The 24197-nt window shown below is 43.8% G+C and overlaps 1 protein-coding gene across 2 annotated transcripts in view; it reads right to left on the reverse strand.

Annotated features, from left to right (window-relative positions):
• The window catches only part of LOC129862373 (EF-hand calcium-binding domain-containing protein 4B-like), a 39041-nt gene extending 20074 nt beyond the window's left edge, over nt 1-18967 (reverse strand). The window contains exons 1-4 of one of the 2 annotated variants that reach the window (XM_055933967.1): nt 18466-18967; nt 6509-6801; nt 376-487; nt 1-142 (exon numbers count right to left, since the gene is read on the reverse strand). The exon at nt 1-142 is cut by the window's left edge and continues 60 nt beyond it. In XM_055933967.1, coding sequence (XP_055789942.1) covers nt 1-142; nt 376-487; nt 6509-6724 — 470 coding nt within the window. In that variant the 5' untranslated portion in view covers nt 6725-6801; nt 18466-18967. Of the gene's footprint in view, nt 143-375; nt 488-6508; nt 7313-18465 lie in introns of those variants that run through there. The other variant, XM_055933968.1, reaches the window with a different exon arrangement.
• Between the last annotated feature and the right edge of the window lie 5230 nt (nt 18968-24197).

Raw genomic sequence — 24197 nt, forward strand, 5'->3', positions numbered from 1 at the left:
TCGTCCTCGCTGCCCACCAACCTCTCCTCCCACTGGGTCTGGTACAGGGCGCCTGGAGGGCCCTGAGTGGGTTCCTTGGCAATGGGGCTGGCCTCCCCCATCCCCTCTGTTGCAGAGATCCTCCGGCCAAACAGGAACTCACCTAGAGAAACAAGAGTCCAGGAGATAATTCATAATATCCTTTACTCTCACTCTCCACTCTTTCCCTTCTCTTTCTCTCTACCTGCACCTGCACCTACGCTGAGCTACCATACTCCGCCTGCATGGTGCACTAGCACTGTTGATGTTATTATGTGGAAATGGAAGACACTACAATCACAGCACATAAACATTCAGTGGATAGTAGAAAGTGAGAAGGGAACATAGTCAACCTACTAAAGCCCAAGGAGAATTCCTCCAGGGTGAGGTATCCATTGCCGTCAGAGTCCAGGGTGTCAAAGACGTTCTCCAGCTCCTCGGCACTGAGTGGCAGCTCTCCATGGAGCCTCTGTGGAGCAGGACACACTGTCAGGTGCCATTGACACGACTGGGGACCTGAAGGATTCTGGAGTATTTACATTAACAATACAGCTGCCAGCCAGGCATAAGCCCCTGGGAAAACACTTCAACACTATGATTAGCATCAGAAGAGATTTGTATCCAAGTACAGGACGAGTCGTTGTAAGAACTTCATGTTCATAAGGAGTGGGATAGTGTATTATTTGCGCTCACATAACTGATCTAATGGATGTAAACGTGTTCATGATGAAGGAATAGTAAATAACTACTCTATTTGTTTAATAAAATGTTTATATTAATGAACCTGTGACATCTTTATTCGGATTGAACCCAAACATTTGAGAAATTAACATATCTGCCCAGTCAACAAAAACAGCAAAAAAAGTCAACAACAGAAACCTTAATCTGTGTTAATACATAGCCCAAACCACCATTTACACACCAAGGCCAAGCAGAGTGTAAAAACGGTTTGTAATATAGACAAGCAAACAAGAGACTTAAAACCTACTGAAACCCTGAAAATAAACAGTAAAGACCAGAATGATCCTGAAAAGCCAAATGCTGCCACACCTCTGTGAGCTGTGCATGTCAATGTTTAAACTGAAACCACTTGTGAAATTCATAGTAGGAACTCTATGAGACCTAGTCTGCTTTCCACTGCTTGTACATTCTGTTATCTGGACTGAACACATCCCTTATGTCAGCAAACAGAGTTCCCAGCCTGAGACACACCACTGCCAACAGTTAGATCATGGTGTGAAAAACATTGTACAGGCTGTATATTATGTGCATGAGCACAAAATGCTACATGTGCACATCTATGGCAATGCTGGCATTTGCTAGAATACGTTATTAAAGTAAATAAAATATATATTTTAAAAAGGGTTATTGTGCCACCAGATTCTTAACCCTTGTGGATATACAAGGGTTGCCTTATCAAGCATTGTAAATACCTGACTAAATCAAAATGACTTTCCTGTACCACCTGCTCTGGTTGTATATAGTGGATTCGAAAAGTATTCAGACCCCTTGACTTTTCCCACATTTTGTTACGTTACAGCCTTATTCTAAAATGGATTAAGTAGTGTTTTGCCCTCGTCAATCTACACACAATACCCCATATTGACAAAGCAAAAACAGGTTTTTGACATTTTTGCAAATGTATTTAAAAAAAACATCAATATCACATTTACATAAGCATTCAGACCCTTTACTCAGTACTTTGTTGAAGCCCCTTTAGCAGCGATTAAAGCCTTGAGTCTTCTTGGGTATGACGCTACAAGCTTGGCACACCTGTTTTGGAAGTTTCTCCCATTCTCCCATTCAAGCTCTGCCAGGTTGGATGGAGAGCGTCGCTGCACAGCTATTTTCAGGTCTTTCCAGAGATGTTTGATCGGGTTCAAGTCCGGGCTCTGGCTGGACTACTCAAGGACATTCAGAGACTTATCCCAAAGCTACTCCTACGTTGTCTTGGCTGTGTGCTTAGGGTCAGTCTGAGTTCCTGAGCACTCTGGAGCAGGTTTTCATCAAGGATCTCTCTGTACTTTGCTCCGTTCATCTTTCCCTCAATCCTGAATAGTCAAATCAAACCACATGTGCCGAATACAACAGGTGTAGACCTTAAAATGAAATGCTTACTTACGAGCCCCTAAACAAAAATGCAGTTTAAAAAATACGGATAAGACCAAGAAATAAAAGTAACTACGTAATTAAAGAGCAGCAGTAAAATAACAACAGCGAGACTATATACAGGGGGGTACCGGTACCAAGTCAATGTGCGGGGTTAGCTGAAGTAATATGTACATGTAGGTAGATTTTACATGTAGGTAGGTTTTTTATTAAAGTGCAAATAGTCTGAGTAGCCATTTGATTAGGTGTTTAGAAGTCTTATGGCTTGGGGGTAGAAGCCTCTTGGACCTAGACTTGGCGCTTCGGTACCGCTTGCCATGCGGTAGCAGAGAGAACAGTCTATGACTGTTGTGGCTGGAGTCATTGACAAGGGCCTTCCTCTGACAGCGCCTGGTATAGAGGTCCTGGATGGCAGGAAGCTTGGCCCCAGTGATGTACTGGGCCGTACGCACTACCTACTGTAGAGCCTTGCGGTCGGAGGCCGAGCAGTTGCCATACCATGCAGTTATGCAACCAGTCAGGATGCTCTCGATGGCGCAGCTTTAGAACCTTTTGAGGATCTGAGGACCCATGTCAAATCTTTTCAGTCTCCTGAGGGGGAATAGGTTTTGTCGTGCCCTCTTCACGACTGTCTTGTTGTGCATGGACCAAGTTAGTTTTTTGGTGATGTGGACACCAAGGAACTTGAAGCTCTCAACCTGCTCCAATGCAGCCCTGTCGATGAGAATGGGGGCATGCTCGGTCCTCTTTTTCCTGTAGTCCACAATCATCTCCTTTGTCTTGATCACGTTGAGAGGTTGTTGTCCTGGCACTACACGGCCAGGTCTCTGACCTCCTCCCTATAGGCTGTCTCGTCGTTGACGGTGATCAGGCCTACCACTGTTGTGTCATTGGCAAACTTAATGGTGTTGGAGTCGTGCCTGGCCGTGCAGTCATGAGTAAACAGGGAGTACAGGATGGGGCTGAGCACGCACCCCTGAGGGGCCCCTGTGTTGAGGATCAGCGTGGCGGATGTGTTGTTAATTACCCTTACCACCTGGGGGTGGTCCGTCAGGAAGTCCAGGATCCAGTTGCAGAGGGAGGTGTTTAGTTCCAGGGTCCTTAGCTTATTGATGAGCTTTAAGGTTATTATGGTGTTGAACGCTGAGCTGTAGTCAATGAATAGCATTCTCACATAGGTGTTCCTTTTGTCCAGGTGGGAAAGGGCAGTGTGGAGTGCAATATATTGCATCATCTGTGGATCTGTTGGGGCGGTATGCAAATTGGAGTGGGTCTAGGGTTTCTGGGATAATGGTGTTGATGTGAACAATGACCAGCCTTTCAAAGCACTTCATGGCTACAGACATGAGTGCTATGGTTCGGTAGTCATTTAGGCAGGTTACCTTAGTCCTCTTGGGCACAGGGACTATGGTGGTCTGCTTAATACATGATGATATTACAGACTCAGACAGGGAGAGGTTGAAAATGTCAGTGAAGACACTTGCCAGTTGGTCAGCGCATGCTTGCAGTACACGTCTTGGTAATCTGTCTGGCCCTGCGGCCTTATGAATGTTGACCTGTTTGAAGTTCTTACTCACATCGGCTGCTGAGAGCGTGATCACACAGTCTCCCGGAAGAGCTGGTGCTGTCATGCATGTTTCAGTGCCATTTGCCTCGAAGATAGCATAGAAGTAGTTTAGCTCATCTGGTAGGCTCATGTCAATGGGCAGCTCCCGGATGTGCTTCCCTTTGTAGTCTGTAATTGTTTGCAAGCCCTGCCACATACGACGAGCTTCAGAGCCGGTGTTGTACGATTCAATCTTAGTTCTGTATTGACGCTTTGCCTGTTTGATGGTTCGTCGGAGGGCTCCTTGAAAGCGGCAGCTCTAGCTTTTAGCTCAGTGCGGATGTTGCCTGTAATCCATGGCTTCTGGTTGGGGTATGTACGTACGGTCACTGTGGGGAAGACTTCATCGATGCACTTATTGATGAAGCCAATGACTGATGTGGTGTACTCCTCAATGCCATATTCCAGTCTGTGCTAGCAAAACAGTCCTGTAGTTTAGCATCTGCTTCATCTGACCACTTTTTTATTGATCTAGCCACTGGTGCTTCCTGCTTTAATTTTAGCTTGTAAGCAGGAATCAGGAGGATAGAATTTGGGTCAGATTTGCCAAATGGAGGGCGAGGGAGCGCTTTGTATGCGTCTCTGTGTGTGGATTAAAGGTGGTCCAGGTTGCACATTTAACATGCTGATAGAAATTTGGTAAAACAAATTTAAGTTTCCCTGCATTAAAGTCCCCGGCTACTAAGAGCGCCGCCTCTGGGTGAGCGTTTTCTTGTTTGCTTATTGGTGGAATACAGCTCATTCAATGCTGTCTTATCGCCAGCCTCTGACTGTTGTGGTATGTAAACAGCTATGACAAATACAGATGAAAACTCTCTAAGTAGATAGTGTGGTCTACAGCTTATCATAATATACTCTACCTCAGATGAGAAATAGCTTGAGACTTAATTAGATATCGTGCACCAGCTGTTATTTACAAAAATACATAGCCCGCCGCCCCTTGTTTTACCAGACGCCGCTGTTCTATCCTGCCGGTACAGCGTATAACCAGCCAGCTGTATGTTGATAGTGTCGTCATTCAGCCACAACTCCGTGAAGCATAAGATATTACAGTTTTGAATGTCCCGTTGGTAGTTTAATCTTGCGCGTAGGTCATCTATTTTCTTCTCCAAAGATTGCACATTTGCTAGCAGAATGGAAGGAAGTGGGGGTTTATTGGATCGCCTACGAATTCTCAGAAGGCAGCCTTTGGCCCCTTTTTCTTCACCTTCTCTTCACGCAAATCACGGGGATCTGGGCCTGGTCCCAAGAAAGCAGTATATCATTCGCGTCGGGGCTCGTCAGACTCATTAAAGGAAAAAAAGGATTCTGCTAGTCCGTGGTGAGTAATCGCAGTCCTGATGTCCAGACGTTTTTTTCGGTCATAAGAGACGGTAGCGGCAACATTATGTACAAAATAAGTAACAAACAACGCAAATAAACTAACAAAAAAACACAATCGGAAATGTTCCCTCAATTTCGAGTCCCATAGCAAAGGGTCTGAAAATGTATTTAAATAAGGTATTTCAGTTTTATATTTTTTAATACATTTGCAAAAATGTCTAAAAAACGGTTTTCGCTTTGTCATTATGGGGTTTTGTGTGTATAGATTGATGAGATTTTTATTTATTTAATACAATTTAGAATAATGCTGTAACGTAACAAAATATGAAAAAAGTCAAGGGGTCTGAATACTTTCCGAATGCACTGTAGCTATAGACCAGCAGAACTGCATTTCAGTTGCTAACACTGATTACCTACTTGTATGTTAATTAGACTAATTTACACAGAGTGGGAGAAGCAATGTACTGTACACTCCTGCATATGTTGAGTTATCCATTTCCATTACTAAAAAAATGTAATTCTTCCACAACTCCTAATGAACATGGGGAGTGGGTATAAGGTCATTTTCAATCTATTTCCGTAAGCAATGATCAAAGAGACCCATCCATTCTATTGAGAGACCCTTGTCACGGCGTGGGCTCACAACTGCTCCATCAAAATAATACTGCCATGGATGAATGTGAAAGGCTTCTGGATCTGCACAATAACACAGCTGAAGGAGATATATGACAAAGCGTGGATCTGCTTGGCTCTTTGCTGCCAGTAGGTGTTGTGGGTTCCTGGCACTCTTTTTACATACACTCCTGAATTAGAATGATAGAGACTATGTCCTCAGAAGCATCTCTAATGAGCACACAACATGGATATAGAAGTGTTCTAGCTAATTCTAAGGAGCACACAGAGTCTCTGTCCTCCATGTGCAGCCTAATGAAATTACCAGATATTTGTCTCCAAATCTAACATAAATGTCTATGGAGGATTTGTTGCAGTTGTTAGATTGCTATAATTTCCTCATTGTTTAGTGTATTCTATTGTTAACAGCAGTCATTCAGATGCCCTTACAAAAGCCTGAATGATAACAATAGTGAGATACGGGACAGATGTGTAGGCTAGAATACATCTAGAGAAATCCATCACAACTCCAACCAACCGACTACAACTCAGAATTATTTTGAACCTTCAGAGCGGCAAAACAACATTCAGCATGAATCACAGTTCAAAACAAAACGGTCATAACTTATTGCATCGTAAAAATCAGTATCAAAAGTTGGAGCTTTAAAATATTTGGTACTCTTGACATAATGACATAAAAGTAACATCGACACATGACTAGGTAACTACACAGTAGGGATTGGAACATACATAATGCACGTCTGGTGTAGCCTAAACATTTCAATAACTTCCCATGAGATGATTCTGTCAGACTCGGTGATCCCATATAGGTGATCTTACCTGCATGTCCCGGCGGGTGATGAAGCCCTTGTCCTCGATGTCACAGGTCTGGAAGAAGTCATGGGTCTTATCCAGCATGGTGCGGTGTCCTCTAGACCTCTCGCTGCCTCCAGTGTCACAGTCCTTCCAGTCACACTCCGCTGGGCTCTCCTCCCTGAACCCGTGGCGAGGAGCACTCCCGGAACTCACTTTCGGGGTATTGGTGAAAGCTGCCATGGCGTGTGGTATGTGGTGTGGCTCCGCTTTCTCTCTCTCTCCCCCTACTCCTTCACATGAGTCAGGTGCACTCAGGTCTAGATGGGGGTTGAGAGAAGAGACCCAGAGTAGAGATGCAGGTTCAGGCTGCAACACATCAGAGGCTCTCAGCAGCGATGTCACTGCTTGTTATCTCTTAGCAACCGCCTCTTTAATTAGTAGATGAAGCCTAGTCTGAGAGAGATAGACAGGAAGGTAGCAAAGGTAAAATAGATCCCTTTAAATAACCCTCTCTGAATGAAGGAGCATGTCAGACTATTGTCTTTCTATACATAGCATTTTTATGTTGTTCATTTTCTCTAGATAACATAACCTAGATCTTATTAGAATATAATGACATGTAGTCTAATAATTAGTGATGAGGGCAAAAAAAATCGATAGTTACATATCGGGATATTATTTTTGACGATATATCGTATCGTATCATTTTGACAAAATCACAATATAATTTTTTCTCGATTTGGCTGTACCGGCACCAAAACTCCAGTATTTTTCCTTCATAGCTTGTTCTTCATCTTCTTTTTAAAAAGGGAGCCAATTTGCATTCAACACTTTTATATCCATGACTGATCAAAACACATTTTCTCATGGCTCTCTGTCCCTCTGCTGCAGACATATGTTGAGCAATATGTTTGGAACATCGAATCGGAATAAAATCACAGTATCGAATCACAATAAATATAAAATCGTAATAATTGCAATTAGGGTTGCACATTTTGGGGAATATTCAGAGGTGGAAACTTTCCGTGGGAATATATGGAATTAACGGAAATATATGCAAATTAATATTAATACCATTTAAATGTAGATGTTTTTTGCATTGGATATATTTACCATATCATATGGAGACAGAAACATAAACCGTTTACCTTATCATAAGTAGACATAATTGCAAATGATTAAATCCTTCCAATAGAAATTTTAAACAACATTTAGTGGCGAATTCAACTTTAATTAAATGAGTTGACTCTTCACATGGGATGATTTCACTGAATAACAAAAGAAAGGGAATATTGAATGATCCCCAACGATCAATCGCATCTCCCAAAAACGTTTTCAACATACATCTGTAAAAAGTCTAGAAAATAAAGCTTTGGTTGTCTTCCTCTCAGGCTTCCATGTCTTCTCCCTGGACCTCCTCAATGTCCACCTCTTGAACATCAGACTCTGAGGCCTATTCTTCACTGTCACTTTCCAACCTTGTTGAGTATGGCTCGTTGTCAGGCTCAAAAAGCCTCAAATTTGCCCGGATGGCCACCAATTTTTCAACCCTTGAATTGGTCAGCCTGTTGCGTGCCTTGGTGTGTGTGTTCCCAAACGAGGACCAGTTGCGCTCTGAGGCGGCTGATGTTGGTGGGATTTGGAGGATGGAGGCAACAGGGGAAAGTGCCTCAGATCCACAAAGTCCCTTCCACCAGGTGGCTGACGAGATATGTTGGCACGACTGCCATATTGCATCTCCATCCCAAAGCCCTTGCTTGGAAGTGTACTTCGCCAGACTGCCAAGAACCTTGCCCTCATCCAGGCCAAGGTGGCGAGACACAGTAGTGATTTCACCATAGGCCTGGTTGATTTCTGCACCAGACAGGATCCTCTTGCCTATATACTTGGGGTCTACCATGTACGCTGCGGCGTGTATGGGCTTCAGGCAGAAGTCTTCATACTTTTTTATGTATTTCAGAACTGCAGTTTCCTCTGCTTGGAGCAACAGTGAAGTGGGCAGGGCAGTAAGGATTTCTTCTCTTACATCTGCAAGCAGAGTCTGAACATCAGACAGGATGGCATTGTCTCCCTCAATCCGTGTAATGGCTACTGCCATAGGTTTCAGGAGTTTCACCAGATTTGCCACTCTCTCCCAAAATACATCATCCAGGAGGATCCTCTTGATGGGGCAGTCCATATCGGCAGACTGTGATATGGCCATTTCTTGGAGAGACTCCTCCCCTCCAGGAGAATGTCAAACATGATGACAACACCACCCCAATGGGTGTTGCTGGGCAGCTTCAATGTGGTGCTCTTATTCTTCTCACTTTGCTTGGTGAGGTAGATTGCTGCTGTAACTTGATGACCCTTCACATACCTAACCATTTCCTTGGCTCTCTTGTAGAGTGTATCCATTGTTTTCAGTGCCATGATGTCCTTAAGGAGCAGATTCAATGCATGAGCAGCACAGCCAATGGGTGTGATGTGAGGGTAGGACTCCTCCACTTTAGACCAAGCAGCCTTCATGTTCGCAGCATTGTCTGTCACCAGTGCAAATACCTTCTGTGGTCCAAGGTCATTGATGACTGCCTTCAGCTCATCTGCAATGTAGAGACCGGTGTGTCTGTTGTCCCTTGTGTCTGTGCTCTTGTAGAATACTGGTTGAGGGGTGGAGATGATGTCGTTAATTATTCCTTGGCCACGAACATTCGACCACCCATCAGAGATGATTGCAATACAGTCTGCTTTCTCTATGATTTGCTTGACCTTCACTTGAACTCTGCTGAACTCCGCATCCAGCACGAGTAGATAAAGCATGTCTGGTTGGAGGGGTGTCATCAAATCTTTATTTTAACAGGGAAAACAGACTGAGACCTGGATCTCTTTTACGGCTGTGCCCTGTGTAAACATGTTGACATGTACAGTTTTAGACATACAGACAAGAACATTTCAAAACATACACAATTCAACAGAAACAATCACAGACAACATCATATTGATCCTCCATAAACATTTTAAAATGGGCAAGGGACACCAGAGTGTCTAACTTAAGTTGGATCTGCAGTTTGTTCCATAAATAAGGTGCAAAGGAACTGAAGGCAGTCCTACCCAACTCTGTGGAGACCGCAGGAGTCTCTAATGTAATCCACATCTGTGATCTGGTTTTAAAATTAGTACATCTTGTGGAAATTAATGATGATATATATGGAGGTAATTTTAAAAGAAGTGCTTTATAAATAAACAAGAGAGCATGTTGCTCTCGCCTCACAGATAGAGAGACCCAACCCACATGTTGATATAGGATACAGTGATGAGTTCTGTAACTATCACCCGTGATAAACCTGAGTGCACAATGGTAAATAGCATTCAGTGGTTTTAATGTGTTTGCCGATGCATGCATATAGATAATATCACCATAATCTAAAACGGACATAAAAGTAGCCTGCACAATTTTTTTCCTATTTACAGAGGACAGACAAGCCCTGTTTCTGTAAAGGAATCCTATCTTGAATTTGAGCTTTTTTCCCAATTCAGTAACATGTTTTTTAAAAGAAAGCCTATCATCTAACCATACCCCTAAGTATTTATATGCAGAGACCTTATTGATTTGAGTACCATCCAAGCTAGTGATTACAAACGTGTTTCTAACTGAGAGTTTAAAGTATATATGTATTAAAGTATGTATGCTGGGCGAAGAACATTCAGAAATCTCTTCCAATACACATTGCCTGTGAGCATCAGAGGTAAACCAGTTGCATACACAGCTCGAGCAAGACATTCATCAGCATTTCTATGAATACATTCCTCAATTGAGTAAAATAAACTTCTGATTCCAGGAGGGCCATGAGCTGTTGCTATCTGATTCATGATTTTCACCTCGAATAGAAGTAGAGGGACTTTTGTCAGAGGTTACTTGTTGTGAGCGCTGAGGGAACTTTATGCACTGGGGGGGGAGGGGGGAATCAAAAATAACAGTCAGTATCTGGTGTGGCCACCAGCTGCATTAAGTACTGCAGTGCACCTCCTCCTCGTGGACTGCACCAGATTTGCCAGTTCTTGCTGTGAGGTGTTACCCCACTCTTCCACCAAGGCACCTGCAAGTTCCCGGGACACTTCTGGCGGGAATGGCCCTAGCCCTCACCCTCCGATCCAACAGGTCCCAGACGTGCTCAATGGGATTGAGATCCGGGCTCTTCGCTGGCCATGGCAGAACACTGACATTCCTGTTTTGCAGGAAATCATGCTGGAGGGTCATGTCAGGATGAGCCTGCAGTAAGGGAGGGTACCACATGAGGGAGGAGGATGTCTTCCCTGTAATGCACAGCGTTGAGATTGCTTGCAATGACAACAAGTTCAGTCCGATGATACTGTGACACACCGCACAGACCATGACGGACCCTCCACCTCCAAATCGATCCCGCTCCAGAGTACAGGCCTTGGTGTAACTCATTCCTTTGACGATAAACGCAAATCCGACCATCACCCCTGGTGAGACAAACCACGACTCGTCAGAAAAGAGCACTTTTTGCCAGTCCTGTCTGGTCCAGCGACGGTGGGTTTGTGCCCATAGGCAACGTTGTTGCCGGTGATGTCTGGTGAGGACCTGCCTTACAACAGGCCTACAAGCCCTCAGTCCAGCCTCCCTCAGCCTATTGCAGACAGTCTGAGCACTGATGGAGGGATTGTGAGTTCCTGGTGTAACTCGGGCAGTTGTTGTTGCCATCCTGTACCTGTCCCACAGGTGTGATGTTCAGATCTACCGATCCTGTGCAGGTGTTGTTACACGTGATCTGCCACTGCGAGGACGATCAGCTGTACGTCCTGTTTCCCTGTAGTGCGGTCTTAGGCCTCTCACAGTACGGACATTGCAATTTATTGCCCTGGCCACATCTGCAGTCCTCATGCCTCCTTGCAGCATGCCTCAAGCATGTTCACGCAGATGAGCAGGCCCCATGGGTATCTTTCTTTTGGTGTTTTTCAGAGTCAGTAGAAAGGCCTCTTTAGTGTCCTAAGTTTTCATAACGGTGACCTTAATTGCCTACCATCTGTAAGCTGTTAGTGTCTTAACGACCGTTCCACAGGTGCATGTTCATTAATTGTTTATGGTTCATTGAACAAGCATTGGAAACAGTGTTTAAACCCTTTACAATGAATATCTGTGACGTTATTTAGATTTTTACGAATTATCTTTGAAAGACAGGGTCCTGAAAAAGGGACGTATCTTTTTTGCTGAGTTTATTTACTAGTTAACAAAAGAATCATATACTGTATGTCATATAAAATACACTGCTCAAAAAAATAAAGGGAACACTTAAACAACACAATGTAACTCCAAGTCAATCACACTTCTGTGAAAACAAACTGTCCACTTAGGAAGCAACACTGATTGACAATAAATTTCACATGCTGTTGTGCAAATGGAATAGACAAAAGGTGGAAATTATAGGCAATTATCAAGACACCCCCCAAAACAGGAGTGATTCTGCAGGTGGTGACCACAGACCACTTCTCAGTTCCTATGCTTCCTGGCTGATGTTTTGGTCACTTGAATGCTGGCGGTGCTCTCACTCTAGTGGTAGCATGAGACGGAGTCTACAACCCACACAAGTGGCTCAGGTAGTGCAGTTCATCCAGGATGGCACATCAATGCGAACTGTGGCAAAAAGGTTTGCTGTGTCTGTCAGCGTAGTGTCCAGAGCATGGAGGCGCTACCAGGAGACAGGCCAGTACATCAGGAGACGTGGAGGAGGCCGTAGGAGGACAACAACCCAGCAGCAGGACCGGTACCTCCGCCTTTGTGCAAGGAGGAGCACTGCCAGAGCCCTGCAAAATGACCTCCAGCAGGTCACAAATGTGCATGTGTCAGCATATGGTCTCACAAGGGGTCTGAGGATCTCATCTCGGTACCTAATGGCAGTCAGGCTACCTCTGGCGAGCACATGGAGGGCTGTGCGGCCCCACAAAGAAATGCCACCCCACACCATGACTGACCCATCGCCAAACCGGTCATGCTTGAGGATGTTGCAGGCAGCAGAACGTTCTCCACGGCGTCTCCAGACTCTGTCACGTCTGTCACATGTGCTCATGTGCTCAGTGTGAACCTGCTTTCATCTGTGAAGAGCACAGGGCGCCAGTGGCGAATTTGCCAATCTTGGTGTTCTCTGGCAAATGCCAAAAGTCCTGCACGGTGTTGGGCTGTAAGCACAACCCCCAACTGTGGACGTCGGGCCCTCATATACCACCCTCATGGAGTCTGTTTCTGACCGTTTGAGCAGACACATGCACATTTGTGGCCTGCTGGAGGTCATTTTGCAGGGCGCTGGCAGTGCACCTCCTTGCACAAAGGCGGAGGTAGCGGTCCTGCTGCTGGGTTGTTGCCCTCCTACGGCCTCCTCCACGTCTCCTGATGTACTGGCCTGTCTCCTGGTAGCGCCTGCATGCTCTGGACACTACGCTGACAGACACAGCAAACCTTTTTGCCACAGTTCGCATTGATGTGCCATCCTGGATGAACTGCACTACCTGAGCCACTTGTGTGGGTTGTAGACTCCGTCTCATGCTACCACTAGAGTGAGAGCACCGCCAGCATTCAAAAGTGACCAAAACATCAGCCAGGAAGCATAGGAACTGAGAAGTGGTCTATGGTCACCACCTGCAGAATCACTCCTGTTTTGGGGGGTGTCTTGATAATTGCCTATAATTTCCACCTTTTGTCTATTCCATTTGCACAACAGCATGTGAAATTTATTGTCAATCAGTGTTGCTTCCTAAGTGGACAGTTTGATTTCACAGAAGTGTGATTGACTTGGAGTTACATTGTGTTATTTAAGTGTTCCCTTTATTTTTTTGAGCAGTGTATATTCACCCCACCCAGTATTGTAATCAAAACTTACCAGAAAGCATGTAGTCCTTTGCTCAGACAGTGTAGTAGTGTGGGCTCAAGAGCAGCTCATTAGTGTGCAAGATCTTGAGAATCAGCTGTACATGTGATGGAAGAGTGCACCGCACATGTGATGGAAGAATGCACTGTGCAGGCAGAGGGTTGCAATTCCATTGAATTGGGGATAGTTTAACCAAAATATGCCACAAGACCTAGAATTGCCTTATGTGTATCCCACAAAAGAAAGGTATACTGTTATAAGCTAAGTTTTTTGATGAATTTAGTTCCTGTAACGTCCTGACCAGAGTTCTTATGTTTTGCTTGTTTAGTGTTGGTCAGGACGTGAGCTGGGTGGGAATTCTATGTTGTGTGTCTAGTTAGTCTGTTTCTGTGTCCAGCCTAATATGGTTCTCAGACAGCTGTCAATCATTGTCCCTGATTGAGAATGATATATAGGTGGCTTTTTTTGTGTTGGGGATTGTGGGTGGTTGTTTCCTGTCTCTGTGTTTGTGTTCTGCACCAGATAGGACTGTCTCGGCTTTCACGTTTGTTATTTTGTTATTTGTTAATGTTCATTGTTTTATCGTCTTATTAAACATGTTGAACAATAACCGCGCTGCATTTTGGTCCTCTCCTTCATCCCAGGAAGAAAGCCGTTACAGTTCCCTTCCCTTTCAGTGGGAAGTATCATGTTCTCTCTATCACAGTAGTTCAAACAAAACAATTAGGTTGGCACTAGGCTTGGCCAATTATTACTGGTTTCTCAAGGTAAAGAGGCTAACAGGAAAGATACTTATTCTGAATTAAGCATCCAGTCCACAGAGGCAAAAGCCTTAAATTCTACTAAATTCTTACAGAACAGTATCATGCAATGCATTAACATAGGACATTGTTGAATACTCAATCCAACAAGGTCCACTGTGTGTTGTGCATCCACAAAAGACTACAGTAGTGCTGTTTGCTTGGTACGGTACACATCAAGACTACAGCAAGTATGAGTGATGGGATTAATGATGGGCAACAAGTTGAACCAGAGTTGGAGGACTTATTTTGCCTGTCTGGAAGGGATTCTTGGAAATATTGACTGGTAAAGCCACACACAGTGGTTAGTGGTTAGGCCTACATGGGCTCCTGTGTGCACTGGTTTGGAAGACTGCCTTCAAGGAGCTGTCCCCCTAGCCCGTAGGCTGCAGGCTGAGTCACTGCAGGGCAGGCAGAGAACGGACAGAGCACCACCACACATGCATGCAGTCAGAGAGACAGAGACACACACACTACCTATTCTTCCTCATGCTCCAACCAATCTCTGATGCCCCACATTAGAATTTTTGAATGGTTATTTTGTTGGCAAAAAATAGCCAACAAACACCCTGTTGGCCAAACCCTGGAAGCTGAACCAGGAAGACATCCTCAACACTATTGATGATCCAATATGAAACACTTGATTGTGCATTTCACTCTAAAGCGCTAAAGTTGCACAGTTTTATTTTACAAAGGACCAGTAACACAACACAACTACCCTCTCACCTAGGCCAGGGGTTTTCAAACGTCTCCTCGGGGACGCTCAACCGTTCCTTGAATTTGAACTATTGCACCGCTAGCACACCTGTTTCAACTTGTCAACTAATCATCAAGCCCTTGACTAGGTGTATCAGGTAAGCTAGTTCAGGGCTACAACTAAATTGTGAAACGTCTGTGGGTCCCCGAGACAAGGTCTGAAAAACACAGGCCTATAGGCGCTCATGAATTGGCCTAGTCAGTTTAAGAGCTTGACCGATAATCTCATTATCATGGATGTATCTCGAGCCAGGGATCGGACCAGTCTCAAAGACAATATTGACACTTTAAAGTTGAACACTGTGATGATAACTTATGTAATAGGCTTATAACAATACACACAGCATGATGACACATCGCCAACTCAGACATAGGCTATTTATAATGCAATGAATGACACATGGTACACCCACTGTTGAATGCAAACAGAAACCTGTACGTCTTAACTATGAGTCTATGACCTACAATGTCAGCTAATGAGAAAAGTAGAACAGAGTAGCCTAGGCCTAGTGCAGTTTCCATAACAATTGCATTTGAAACATAGGCTACATTTCCATGTAAGGTATTGGCTTGTTTCAACTGTCAACTTCGGAAAATAACCTGCTGTACTACTTTGCATACAGTTAGCTGACTTATCTTTCAAGTACAACAGAACAGATACAGAGCCAGCCTGTACCAGAGACAAAAAGTCACGTAGGGTTACTGGATTGTGGAAACAGGATAAATGTACAGTTGAAGTCGGAAGTTAACATACACCTTAGCCAAATATATTTAAACTCAGTGTTTCACAATTCCTGACATTTAATCCCAGTAAAAAATCTCTATCTTAGGTCAGTTAGGATCACCACTTTATTTTAAGAATGTGACATGTCAGAGTAATGATTTATTTCAGCTTTTATTTCTTTCATCACATTCCCAGTGGGTCAGAAGTTTACATGCACTCAATTAGTATTTGGAAGCATTGCCATTAAATTGTTTAACTTGGGTCAAACGTTTCGGGTAGCCTTCCACAAGCTTCCCACAATAAGTTGGGTGAATTTTGGCCCATTCCTCCTGACAGAGCTGGTGTAACTGGAGCTGGAGTCTTTGGAAACTTTGGAAGTATGCTTGGGGTCATTGTCCATTTGGAAGACCCATTTGCGACCAAGCTTTAACTTCCTGACTAATGTCTTGAGATGTTGCTTCAATATATCCACATAATTTTCCTCCCTTATGATGCCATCGATTTTATGAATTGCACCAGTCCCTCCTGCAGCAAAGCACCCCCACAACATGATGCTGCCACCCCCGTGCTTCACGGTTGGGATGGTGTTCTTCGGCTTGCAAGCGTCCCCCTTTTTCCTCCAAACATAATGATGGTCATTATGGCCAAACAGTTCTATTTTTGTTTCATCAGACAGGAGGACATTTCTCCAAAATGTACGATCTTTGTCCCCATGTGCAGTTGCAAACTGTAGTCTGGCTTTTGTTTATGTTGGTTTTGGAGCAGTGGCTTCTTCCTTGCTGAGCGGCCTTTCAGGTTATGTCGATATAGGACTCGTTTTACTGTGGATATAGATACTTTTGTACCTGTTTCCTCCAGCATCTTCACAAGGTCCTTTGCTGTTGTTCTGGGATTGATTTGCACTTTTCGCACCAAAGTACGTTCATCTCTAGGAGACAGAACGCATCTCCTTCCTGGGGGGTATGACGGCTGCGTGGTCCCATGGTGTTTATACTTGCGTACTATTGTTTGTACAGATGAACGTGGTACCTTCATGTGTTTGTAAATTGCTCCCAAGGATGAACCAGACTTGTGGAGGACTACAACATTTTTTGTTGGTTGATTTCTTTTGATTTTCCAATGATGTCAAGCAAAGAGGCACTGAGTTTGAAGGTAGGCCTTGAAATACATCCACATGTACACCTCCAATTGACTCAAACGATGTCAATTAGCCTATCAGAAGCTTCTAAAGCCACAACATCATCTTCTGGAATTTTCCAAACTGTTTAAAGGCACAGTCAACTTAGTGTATGTAAACTTCTGACCCACTGGAATTGTGATACAGTGAATTATAAGTGAAATAATCTGTCTGTAAACAATTGTTGGAAAAATGACTTGTGTCATGCACGAAGTAGATGTTCTAACTGACTTGCCAAAACTATAGATTTTTTACAAGAAATTTATGGAGTGGTTGAAAAACTAGTTTTAATGACTCTAACCTAAGTGTATGTAAACTTCCGACTCCAACTGTATACTAAATGTGATAACAGATCATTATTCTGCCTCCTACCACGCCAATTCATACACCAAGGGTGTGTGTGAGTATCATTTTTTTTACATTGTTTTTTATATATTTGACCAGACAACTATTAAGATTTGAAAATGTTTAAGATCTGAGAAAGAGAGAAAAACAATGTAAAATGACTCACTATCCAGTCTCCATTGACTTCCATTAGATTTGCTTATACTGCATGTACTCTAGACGTGTGTGTGTGTGTGTGTGTGTGTGTGTGTGTGTGTGTGTGTGTGTGTGTGTGTGTGTGTGTGTGTGTGTGTGTGTGTGTGTGTGTGTGTGTGTGTGTGTGTGTGTGTGTGTGTGTGTGTGAGAAAGAGAGAGTGTGCATTCGGAAAGTATTCAGACCCCTTCACTTTTTCTACATTGTTACGTTACAGCATTATTCTAAAATTGATTCAATTGTTTTTTCCCCTCAATCTCAAATGGGTCAATGACCCATTGACCATTCATGTAGAAGATCAATCAACACAATGCCTAACACTATGAGACAGATACCTTCATCTTTAATGACTTACACTACTTATTTTAACAGATCATCAAGCCAAGGCATGTGAAACATTCAGTTCACAACTGTCACGACTCACAACGAAGGTGGCTCCTCTTCCTGTTCGGGTGGCGCTCGGTGGTCGTCGTCACCGGTCTACTAGCTGCCACAAATCCCTTTTTCCGTTTTCTGTTGGATTTGTCTTATTGGTTACACCTGTTTCTTGTTTAGGTTTTAGTTGGGCTATTTAAGTCGGTATGCCCGCCTGCTCTTTGTGCGGGCTTATTTTTCCTCTGTTCGTGTTTGTGGTTGTGCGATTTCCTTTGTTTTTTCCTCCGGACTGGTTGGGTCCTGGTTTTGGGCCGGTCTTGTTATCTGCGCCTGGTGTTTTGGCGTGACCATTTTCCCTGCGCCGGTATAAAACATTGTTCTTTACCCTCTGCTTCCTGCGCCTGACTCCACACCCACTACGCATAGATTGCATGACAACTACATCTGAAACAAAATGTAACCGACACTTCCTGATCACGTCATACTTACAGGCGACGTAAGTGACTTTTGTTACTAAAATAGAAAATGTTCCTCCTCCCTAAGAAAAACATCTTTATATGTGTAAGGTAAAACTATTGGCACCGCCGCATTGAAAGAGTTGCCGACATAAAGTTAATATCAAGCCAGGGTGATGATCCGTCAAATCTTTCTCAAGTTAACGTTAACTCACCCGCCACTGTAGACAGTTGTACAGTCCAACTAGCTAAAGTAGCCTAAAAAAGTAAAATAAAGTAAAGTAATACGTTACCATGTGAAGGCAGTAAAGATAGTCGTAGACGACTTCAAAAGTGTATCTTTGTCACAATTTGATAAAGCTGTATTTCCTCTGTTTACAATGTAACAGTGGAGGAATTTCACTGAACTGCCTGCGGGGAGGAACTTTCAAGAAAGCTGACATCGTCTGTAGCTATAGTAACCTTTCCACGCAGAAGTTACGTGGGACAACCTGGGGGAACAGGTCGGAAAATCCCCTTGCCACAGCTGGACTTTCTCAAGACATAATGCAGTGTGCCAAATGTGGTTGAGACAAATAATTAATTCACTCCACTATCCAGAGAAGAAAAAATAAATTGACATTTCTTATTAGCCTAGCTAGATATTTTTACATCATAATTAGGCCTGGCCTTTACACTGTATCTCCAAATTGGGCCATTACGTCTGATCCTTATGCATGACATTTGCAGCTGAATCCCATTCACAGCATAATTTCACAGAGAGCTTTGACAATACCCCATAATAGGGGCTCCTGAGTGGCACAGCGGTCTTCCCCCATTCTTCTCTGCAGATCCTCTCAAGCTCTGTCAGGTTGGATGGGGAGCGTCGCTGCACAGCTATTTTCAGGTCTTTCCAGAGATGTTCGATCAGGCTCTGGCTGGGCCACTCGAGGACATTCAGACTTGTTCCGAAGCCACTCCTGCGTTGTCTTGGCTGTGTGCTTAGGGTAATTAACATGTTGTAAGGTGAACCTTCCTGAGTGATCTGAAGCAGGTTTTCATCAAGGATTTCTCTGTACTTTGCTCCATTCATCTTTCTCTTGATCCGGACTAGTCTCCCAGTCCCTGCCACTGAAAAACATCCCCACAGCATGATGCTGCCGCCACCATGCTTCACTGTAGGGATGGTATTGGCCAGGTGATGAGTGGTGCCTGGTTTCCGCCATACGTGACGCTTGGCATTCAGGACAAAGAGTCCTGAGAATCTTGTTTCTCATGGTCTGAGAGTTATTTAGTGTCTTTTGGCAAACTCCACGCAGGCTGTCATGTGCTTTTTACTGAGGAGTGGCTTCAAGGCTAAGGGTGGCTACTTTGAAGAATCTCAAATATATTTTGATTTGTTTAACACTTTTTTGGTTACTACATGATTCCATATGTGTTATTTCATAGTGTTGATGTCTTCACTATTATTCTACAATGTAGAAAATAGCAAAAATAAAGAAAAACCCTTCAATGAGAAGGTGTGTCCAAACTTTTGACTGGTACTGTAGGTCCGGACAATCTATATACCAAATATTATTAAGACCTGATCATTTGAACATCTATTCACATGACTTGCTTCATGAAATGTGCAAAAAACAGTCAAATCAAATACATGTATTTGGCATATATGGGCTTAGAACAGGTCAAATAATACTATATGCTTTTAAACAATTAAATTCTGAAATGATACATGCTTAAGTTATTTGAATGATTTCTTAACATTTTTTCAAAATCCCAACTTTGATTGACACTGGGTCTATGGTAGGAAATCTTAGCATTTCAATGTAGCCTCTTTAGACACTTGTACCAACTATGTTGACACCAAATTTCATGCATTTACAAACAGAATTTGTTCTGTGGTGAATTTGTTCTCCACCGCTTCCTAGTAAGATGGCACTGACAGACATGGCAGCTCTGCTTCTAGCTCCTAAGCAACTTTGCAGTATTTTGTGTGCTATTTCTTACATTATTAGCCCAGAACGTTTTTTGTGTTATTACATACAGCCGGAAATTACTTTTGGATATCAGAGAGGCGGTAAGTCACCAACATTACGACTAGGAATACGACTTTCCCGAATTGGATCCTTTGTTCGTACCCCCTAGGGCAATTGAAATTATCCCAGTGGCTGCTCCAAAACGCCGCCAGCGGAGAAGAGGTATTTGGAGTGGACTTGTAGTCCGACTCAGGAGGCGTGCACATCAACCACCGCTTCCGAGTATATTACTTGCTAATGTTCAGTCTCTGGACAATAAAGTAGATGAGCTAAGGGTGAGGATCTCATCCCAGAGAGACATCAGGGACTTTAACATACTCTGTTTCAAGGAATCATGGCTCTCTCGGGATATACTGTCCACGTCCATACAGCCAGCTGGGTTCTCAGTTCATCGCGCAGACAGGAATAAAGAACTTTCTGGGAAGAAGAAAAGCGGTGGTGTATGTTTCATGATTAACTACTCATGGTGTGATTGTGATAATACAGAAACTCAAGTATTTTTGTTCACCCAACCTAGAATATCTCACAATCAAATGCCGACCGTATTACCTCCCAAGAGAATTCTCTTTGGTTATAGTCACAGCCTTGTATATTCCCCCTCAAGCCGATACCACGACGGCCCTCAAGGAACTACACTGGACTTTATGCAAACTGGAAACCACATATCCTGAGGCCGCATTTATTATAGCCGGGGATTTTAACAAAGCTAATTTTAGGAAAACGCTACCGAAGTTCTATCAACACATTGACTGTAGTACTCGCTTAGAAAAAACACTAGATCCCTGCTAGTTACCTTTTCAAGATGCCTACAAGACCCTCCCCCGCCCTAGCTTCGGCAAATCAGATCACAACTCCATTTTGCTCCTCGCTTCCTATAGGCAGAAACTCAAACAGGAAGTACCCGTGCTGAGGTCTATTCAACGCTGGTCTGACCAATCAGAATCCACGCTTCAAGACTGTTTTGATCACAGACTGGGATATGTTCCGGGTAGCCTCTGAGAATAACATTGACGTATACACGGACACGGTGACTGAGCACATCAGGAAGTGTATAGGGGATGGTGTTCCCACGGTGACTACTAAAACCTACCAATACCAGAAACCGTGGATAGATGGCAGCATTCGCGCATAACTGAAAGCGTGAACCACCCCATTTAACCACAGCAAGGTGACTGAGAGTATGGTTGAAATCAAACAGTGTAGTTATTCCCTCCGTAAGACACTCAAACAGGCAAAACATCAGTACAGAAACAAAGTGGAGTCGCAATTCAACGGCTCAGTCACGAGTTGTATGGGGCAGGGTCTACAGACAAGCACGGATTATAAAGGGAAAACCAGCCACGTCGCAGACACCGGCATCTTGCTCCCGGACAAGCTAAACACCTTCTTCGCCAGCTTTGAGGATAACACAGTAGCACCGTCGCGGCCTGCTCCCAAGGACTGTGGGCTCTCCTTCTCTGTGGCCGACTTGAGTAAGACATTTAAGCATGTTAACCCTCGCAAGGCTGCTGGCACATACGGCATCCCTAGCCGCGTCTTAAGAGCATGCGCAGACCAGCTGGCTGGGGTGTTTCCGGACATATTTAATCTCTCCCTATACCAGTCTGCTGTCCCCACTTGCTTCAAGATGTCCAACATTGTTTCTGTACCCAAGAAAGCAAAAGTAACTGAACTAAATGACTAATGTCATTATGAAGTGCTTTGAGTGGCTAGTTAAACATCATATTATCTCTGCCTTACGTGACACCCTAGACCCACTTCAATTTGCTTACCACCCCCAATAGATCCACAGACGATGCAATCGCCACTGCATTGCAAACTGCCCTATCCCATCTGGAAAATAGGAATACCTACGTCAGAATGCTGTTTATTGACTACAGCTCAGCTTTCAACACTATAGTACCCTCCAAGCTCATTATTAAGCTCGGGGCCCTGGGTCTGATCTCCGCCCTGTGCAACTGGGTCCTGGACTTCCTGATGGGCCGCCCCCCAGGTGGTGAAGGTAGGAAACAACACCTCCACTTTGCTGATCCTCAACACAGGGGCCCTGCAAGGGGGCGTGCTCAGCCCCCTCCTGGACTACCTGTTCACCCATGACTGCGTGGCCACGCACACTTCCAACTCAGTCATCAAATTTGCAGACGGCACAACAGTAGTAGGCCTGATCACCAACAATTGCGAGAGAGCCTACAGGGAGGTGTTGAGGGCCCTGGCAGAGTGGCTGCAGGAAAATAACATTTTTCTCAACATCAAAAAAACGAAGAACCTGATTGTGGACTTCAGGAAACAGCAGAGGGAGCACACCCTATCCACATCTACGGGACTGCAGTGCAGAAGATGGAAAGCTTCAATTTCCTTGGCGTACACATCACTGGCAATCTGAAAAAGTCCACCCACACACGCCTCTTCAACAGCGGCTCTTCAGGAGGCTGAAGAAACTTGGCTTGGACCCTCACAAACTTTTACAGATGCACAATTGAAAGCATTCTGTCGGGCTGTATCACCGCCTGATTCGGCAACTGCACCGCCTGCAACTGCAGGGCTCTCCAGAGGGTGGTGCGGTCTGTCCAACGCATCACCGGGGGCACACTGCCTGCCCTCCAGGACACCTACAGCACCTGATTTCACAGGAAGGCTAAAAAGATCATCAAGGACATCAACCACCCGAGCAACGGCATGTTCACCCTGCTATCATCCAGAAGGCGAAGTCAGTAAAGGTGCAATAAAGCTGGGACTGAGAGACTGAAAAACAGCTTCTATCTCAAGGCCATCCGTCTGTTAAATAGCCATCACTAGCCAGCTACCACCCGGTTACTCAACCATGCGCCTTAGAGGCTGCTGGAACACTAGTCAGTTTAATAATGTTTACATACTGCTTTACTCATCTCATATGTATATACTGTATTATATTCAACTGTATTTTAGTCAATGCCACTCCGACAGTGCTCTTCCTAATATTGATATATTTCTTAATTCCATTCTTTTACTTTTAGATTTTTGTATTGTTGAGAATTGTTAGATCCTAACTCCAACAGTGCAGCAGTAAAACAAGCATTTCACTACACCCGCAATAACATCTGCTAAATATGTGTATATGACCAATAAAATTAGATTTGATTTTTGATTTGGTAGTAAATATAGTATAGGAACGTGAAGGGGTTTTAATACATTATAAGTGATCTTGTCCATATATTTATGACACCTTCAAATGGGTGGACTAGATACATGAAGTGCTTTCATTTCTAAATGGCAAAAAATACCCTCAAATAAAAGGTGACATTCTGTACTGTATCTCAAATCCAAAATACTGGAGTATAGAGCCAATTTAAAAGTTTTAGCTTCACTGTCCAAATAAATATGTTGGGGAGTGTAAGTAACTAGGTCAATGTGTGTGGTAACTAAACAGCATCCTGTCTTGATATGTGACAATCTTGTTCTATCAGGCCGAGGCCACACATCAGTCTGTGGTTCCAGCACATCTTACCGGGTCAGAGGTTTTTCAAGTACACCAAGTCAGACAATTGGCAATTGAAACTCACTTCCTGGTTGAGGCCACTTCCCAATGCTGCTCTCAATTTAACCATTGTGGATAGTGGAAAAATTATACAATTCTAAAGTAGTGTAGTGAAATTGTCTAACAGCTCTGCACTGCAATATTGTAATGCAATGGCAAAGCAGTGTTGCAGGCTATATTATAAAACTAATGACTGGATGAAAAATTAGGTTCTGATCTGCATTTTCTAAAGATGTAGACATACTTTTTTAGTGGACTTAAGTATGCCCAATTGATCATTCGTGTAGAAAATCAATCAGCACATTGCCTAACACCCTATGACACAGACAGATACCTTCATCTTCAATGATTTACACTACTTATTTTAACAGATCATCATGCCAAGACATGTGAAACATTCAGTTCACAACACCTGAAACAAAATGTAACCGACACTTCCTGATCACGTCATACTTATAGGCGACGTAAGTGACTTTCGTTACTAAAATAGAAAATG

Source organism: Salvelinus fontinalis, chromosome 9, assembly GCF_029448725.1.
Source record: "Salvelinus fontinalis isolate EN_2023a chromosome 9, ASM2944872v1, whole genome shotgun sequence".
NCBI classification, from domain to species: Eukaryota; Metazoa; Chordata; class Actinopteri; order Salmoniformes; family Salmonidae; genus Salvelinus; species Salvelinus fontinalis.